The sequence below is a fragment of the Ruditapes philippinarum genome, unplaced genomic scaffold, assembly GCF_026571515.1.
Source record: "Ruditapes philippinarum isolate M1 unplaced genomic scaffold, ASM2657151v2 ctg4012_1_1_1_1, whole genome shotgun sequence".
In the NCBI taxonomy this organism is placed as follows: Eukaryota; Metazoa; Mollusca; class Bivalvia; order Venerida; family Veneridae; genus Ruditapes; species Ruditapes philippinarum.
In genome coordinates, this window is record NW_026863603.1 from 137501 (window position 1) to 144104 (window position 6604).

Consider the following 6604-nt stretch of genomic DNA (forward strand, 5'->3'; position numbering starts at 1 on the left):
AATACATGTACATCATTAATTATAAGTTAATTTCACAATAGAAATAATTAGAAGTTTAAAAAGAACAAGACTTACCCATGTGTGTGCACCATGCCTCCATGACGTAGAAAACTCCGTTGTGATAAAACAACGCTAGATCGTCTTGTCTTCCGGTTGCCGCGTAAAGTCTCTGGCACTTCTTTTGCTTCAACATCTGAAAGGTCCCTATAGGTCTCCATGGAATGAAATTCAGGGATCGCGGCTCGCTCATCTTACGAACAATGTCGATACGGCCGTCTGTCTGTTTCTCTTTATTTTCATCAGAAGTTTCTGGTATAGAGCTTATTGTTTGTTTACATTTAGGTCTCGCACCTTGAGATATTACAGCGCTATTCTTATCATTAGTCTCTGTATTCAAGTCAGCACCATTACTACGCTTGTTTTGAGATCCCGCGTGTCCAGCGTCCTTCGAAGTGTCATCTGCGTGTATTATCTTAGTGTCTTTATCACATAAATGTTCGTCTGCTTGTGTCGTCTTCACTTCCGGTGCCATTTTCTTCACTGGCGAAGAAATGCTTAAACTTTCCATATTCTCTAACAATGGCGATTTTTCTGTTACGACGGTTTCACTTTTAGATTTTTCCGAATTAATGTCAGAATATCTGATCATACTGGTGTCTCCACCGCGCGCACCACTATTTTTCTTCATATTTACCCTAACTAAATAATCTGTAAATTTGACAAATTTGTGTTTTCCCGATATATGGAATTGTGTTGTCTCATCCAATGCTTGCTTATCACTGTCACCAGTACCTGAAAATTGCAGCTGTGAATAAGTATCACTACAGTCTAAAGGGGTGATCAATAAAAATGGATGACTTTGAAGTTTTTATTTGTACAAAATGCCCGATCCTTTAATTTATAACTGCATGCATTCTAATTTATGATACGATTCTTTGATATGCTCTATCTATTAAAAAATTGTTAAAGTTAATGGTTAAGCAATTACCTATATTTTGTGTTTTACTTATGAGACAACAAGAGAGATAGAAGCTACAAAGTGACTTCATATGCAACATTTGTAATTGTATATATAACAATAACCCACCATTCTAATTTTTAGTATTCGTAATTATCAATAAATGTATAAAACCTCTGAAAATCGAATCCTCTGAAAACCGGACTTTTGGTCAAGTCCGAACAGGGTCCGGTTTTCAGAGTTTTTACTGTAGTAAGATAACGTCGTTGCATTTATCAAATTTTAAAGCTCTCAATTGAGAGGCGATATGAAATTATTGTGCACCATACATTTTACTGAGACATTTGATATAACCATTGCACACTATGTTATTTATTGAGAGGCTAGATATAACCATTGCACACTATGTCTTTTATTGAGAGGCTAGACCACAGGCACTAGACACAATTATTTTAGCCATATACGCTCATAATACTATATATTCTTTATATATAGTATTATGACCGTATATGGGTAAAATAATTGTGTCTAGTGCCTGTGGGCTAAACAGTTTTACAATTAGGTTTAAAGCAATTAGTTACATCTTTGATATTACATCTAATACATTAAAGTCACTTCCTTGCTGCAATAGAGAAAGGAGGTATTATGTCAGCAAGGGTGTCAATATGATTTGTGTAAGGAGCCACGTGACCTTTAATTACCTTTATGTCGATTATGCTTATTGAGAAAAGGGTTTCTGATACTTGAAATTTCATATAAAGTTCATATTTAGATATTTTAATAGTTAGCTGTGACTGGAAATAAAGGTTAACCTGAGAGGGATTGACCACAGACACTTTGGGTGGGGAGCGTTTTGAGCTCCACACCCCCGGGGATTGACAGGTGAAATTGTGAGTCTATATTTACTTTAACATATTGGCAACAAAACTGTGAATATTGGCTACACAAATAAGAAAGGAAACAAGTTATACCAATAGATTAACTATTGAAAATATTACATTACAAGGACTGAGGTTTTAAAAAAATACTATGTAGATATAAGGGGCACTTTAAACGGCAAATATTGAGAAGAAAATATATCTAGAATGAAATCATAATTAAGTGCGAATTCTAACCAAATTTCAGTTGTTGTTTTTTTTTGTTGTTGTTGTTTTTAGTAAAAAAATCTCAAGACTTCATGTATCAAAACACAAGTCTTCGGCGTCAATAAATAGCAAAAAAATATATATATAACAAAATATCAGTTTAAATTATATATAAACCATCATTTTGTTACACAGAATTTGAAAACCAATAATCTAAAAAATATAGAAAAGACTATATAAATTTATAGTTGACCACGGGAAATTATTGAAGAGCCCTCGATAATCATGTAGACATGTTTAGCGGTGTTTTACAGATAATTTTCGTACCAAATCAATCATCACTTACCGTAACATGGTATCAATGGTTCATCAGTAAGGTTTAAAACATGCCATGTACCGATAAAACGATTTATCTACCTCTCCTTAATAGATTAATACAAAACTACGCTCTACTAAATGACAATCTGACATTTTGTCTCCGTTACCATGGAGACAGCAGGAAACATGTTTTATAGTAAATGATTACATTTAGAGGAATCAATATGACGATGTCTAAGAGAGTGTCATTGAAAATTGCTTTACTATAAAAATGTTTAATAGCAATGAGATCCAAAGGATTCATAATATAAATATATCACTTTATAATTATATAAAATTTTGAAATTATAAGTGATGAAATCAATGAAAGGCACGAAAGATTAGCAATGAATGATATTAAATAATATATGTTTTTTTTCTTTTTAACGGAATTATCAATTCTGATCTGAACAAAATATGAGAGATTGCAAAGCATTGCCACGCCCATTTGTAAACGTGACACCTTTTACTTGTCAACCAAAAAAAAAAAAGAAAAAAAAGCATCCTCGTGTTTACATGCTTCAGAATGGAGTGCATATTGTTTTTGGTCTTTATGTTCTTTGCTGTCTGTTTGTCTCAACAAAAACACAGGCCCTTCAACCTTCAAATTTACAGGTGCATGCGCTTTGAGAAGACTGCGAGGTCAATGGTCAATGTCATCTTGGGACCATGGCATTTATTCTCACACTGGGCTTTTTTATTCATTTATTGAATTCTTTTTCATTTATTTATCTTTTTTGGGGAGGGGGGGGGGGGCTATTTCGCTTTTTTTTATCATTAAGTCATGTCTTTATTTTGTTTTAATTTTTTTATTTTTGTTATTTAATTGACATTACGCACACATTTTTTGCGATTAAGTTAAAATAAGCCACTGTTTAGTTGATTTAATTTATTTCAAAGGATTCACTTTTATAATAGTGATCGACCAAAAATTGATTATGAAAAATGTTTAGGATCAAAAATTATAAAGTACCTTAATTATAAAGATTGCCCCACTGTTTTTCAATTAAACGATACCGATACATTCCCAACAATATCTATAGGAAAATATTTAGGAATATCGGAACGTGTGACAATAATAATTTTTGTACAGTAAGATATAAAATTGTGCACAATTATGGCAAAATGTGAAATAATTATAAGTTTCACCTTTGCACTCGCCATTAACACTTACGGTGGAGGAGGGGGCTATAAGCCCAATGGCAGCAACGTTTGATGCATTCACATTATAAGCATAACAAAATAAAATTATAATTTTCAAGTTTTAATGCATGTCTATTACCTCCCTCTATTATATGAATATGGATCTTTTACCAATGCCTGGTTAACCCTCTTTCTAGCTATGGTCTACCTTCTTCTTCTACAATAATTGCTACGTTCATTTATGATACAATATAGCCATGCGTGATGGGGCTTAAAAGAATAGTGAGTAGGATACCTAGAGCTATTTAATCCATTCAACAGTGATAAAAAAGGTGCAAAAACCCAACACCTTACGCCCCTAAAGCAGCATGCCTCCAGATGAGCCAAAGTATGTCAATATAATCAAACTTGACAAAAATGTACTTATATTTTAGAAAAAGTAAAAAAGATTCAATATTCAAGTAATAATTTACATGTTTTATGCAATTAATGATTATTTTTTCAGTTTTTTATATCAATATTACTACTGCGTTACTAACGCAGTTAGGGTTATTTTTGCATATTGTAACTCTTTTTTGGTAATTTACTTGGGTTGCAAGATAATGTGTTAATTGCTTCCTTTTGGTTACTTCACAATTATTATGCTATTAAATACAATTTCAAAATTTTCAAGAAAATATTCTAAATCTGGAGGCATGCTGCTTTAAATATATACAGACAAATGCGTAGTGCAGAAGGTAAGACTACAAGTGAGGTTCAAAACAGGATAAAAGCAGTATCTACATGTATGATGTGATATATCTAAGGTTGCACCAGGGATCCTGTCAGCATTAACTACATACGATGGCAGTGTGTTCCATTGAACAACTGTCCTTGGAAAGAATGAACATTCTATCTATCTATCTTCCATATAGTCAAACCCCTGCTGGGGACCTAGACTTGACGCGCGTCAACTGACAAGAATGTTAGTAAAAGAGTTGAAATAAAAGAATATAAAAGTAAAGGAAATGAGTATATTGTTAAAAACAGGTTAAAAACAGAAAAGGTATTTTTAGGGAGACGTATTTTCAATCCGGCTTACAGCCAGACTGAACTCGGGGCCAGGACAAGTTTATGATTTCAGGTGGTTAAAGCATTCCAGTGGACAATTGTTCTCTGGGAAAAATGAATATTTATAGTAATCAGTTTTAGTTTGGACTTGTTGGAATCATGGAGATGGGATGTTCTAGATGATCTTGTAAGAGGACTTATATACTTTGGGAAAGGAAATAGCCACCTGAGTCATGCAGGATGTTGTGAGACATGACCAACGTTGGTCAATACGCCGAAGGTCAAGGCGCCTCCATTTGAAGGGAAGTCAAACATGTCAGTGACACTTGACATACGGCCAAAGTCATGTTTGACCCACCTAGCAGCCCTTCTCTGGACTGACTCTATCTGGTCAATGAGGTTCCTGTGTAGGGGACCAGACCGATGGAGCTGTACTCAAGCTGGGGTCTGACAAGTGTCTTGTATGCGGTTGACTTTAACCTTTCTGAGTGAACCTTGATGTTTCGGCGTAGAAAACCAAGTGTTTTGATTCGCCTTTGTTGTGATGTTGTTTATGTGTTTGTTTCCATGTTAAATCATTTGATATTGTTAATGCCAAGGTATTTTGCAGATGGAACTGTTTCTAATGTGGTGTTTATGTAGGAGGTATTTTGTTGGAATGACTGTTTTTCGTTTTGTGATTGGATAACCTTGCATTTTTGATGGATTAAATTGCATGTCCCATTTTGTTTCCCATTGTTCAAGTTGGTGTAACTTTAAATGTTGAAGTAAGCTAGAATGAGAAAGCGGACAGTCAGAGATAGATAGATGGCTGTTGTTTCATCAGCAAATAGGCGGACCTTAGAGGACTTGGACATATTCAGGGAAGGTCACATTTATGTGTATATAAGAAATAAGAGAGGTCCGAGGACCGAAGCCCTGGGGAACACCGGAGGAGACTGGTATGGAAAGCTGGATGTGGAGCCATTTACCACCACGGACTGTGACCTTTATCAAGAAAACCTTTGATCCATTTAAGAGTCTGACCCCTTATACCGTAGAAATGCAGCTTATACAGGATTTTTTTCATGGTTGACCATATCAAAGGCCTTAGAGAAGTCAAGAAAGGATTAAGTCTACTTGGCTTTCTCTGATTTACTGACTGTAGGATATCATCTATAAGCATTAATAATTGGGGATTGACATGACCTTTTTCTCGGAAACCATGCTGCAAATTTTAATAGAACAAGTTTGATCTAGTAAAGTGCTTTGTTATACTGGAGGAGACAATGTGTTTCCAGGGTTTTACACCCAAGATACAGGTAAGAGAGATAGGGCGATAGTTGGCTGGGTCTGACTTGCTTACCTTTTTTAAAGACAGGGGCGACATTTGCCATTTTCCAGATGTCTGGTAGAGTGCTGCGACCTGCAGTGATTTCTGGAAAAGTTTGGACACTATAGGGGCTAAATTCTTTTTACTGGTATTTTTGAGCACAAATGGGTCTAATTTGATCGGGTCCTGCAGCCTTATGGGGGTTTGAGGTTTTTTAGAAGCTTCTCAACACCTTTTACAGAGATATCAATATCACGCATGGGGTTATGGGGGCTAAATGGTGTGTGGGGAACCTCTCTACCTGTATCTGCCTGATCCTGTACCTTCATATCAGCAAGGAATTTAAGAGAAACAGGGGATTTAGAAGTGAAAACTGATTGGAATTGTTCATTTAGTACTGTTTGCCTTGTCTTGATCTGATGTATACAGTTTATTGTTTTTTTTCAGTGAGTCAATACCAAAAGAATCTTGTTTTGAATGTTTTAATAGTGAATATAGCTTTTTGGTGTTTGGTCTGGTTTTTGTGTTGTTCATGTTCTTGAGAGATGTTGTTGTTTAATGTTTAGTATATCTTCTAAGTAATTTTGATAGGCTAACTTAGTTTCTTTTCTGCCAGAGATGTTTAATACTGAGATATTTTTCTCTAGATTTATTTGAGTTATGGCTCTTGTACTGCTTGTAGGCTTTGTCCCTTTTCCT

General features: G+C 34.9%; 1 protein-coding gene across 1 annotated transcript in view; it reads right to left on the minus strand.

Moving 5' to 3' along the window:
- LOC132722648 (uncharacterized) overlaps nt 1-792 on the minus strand; it is a gene marked incomplete at its 5' end in the record, with an annotated part of 9594 nt that extends 8802 nt beyond the window's left edge. The window contains 1 exon segment of the mRNA XM_060707169.1: nt 76-792. Coding sequence (XP_060563152.1) covers nt 76-688 — 613 coding nt within the window.
- Between the last annotated feature and the right edge of the window lie 5812 nt (nt 793-6604).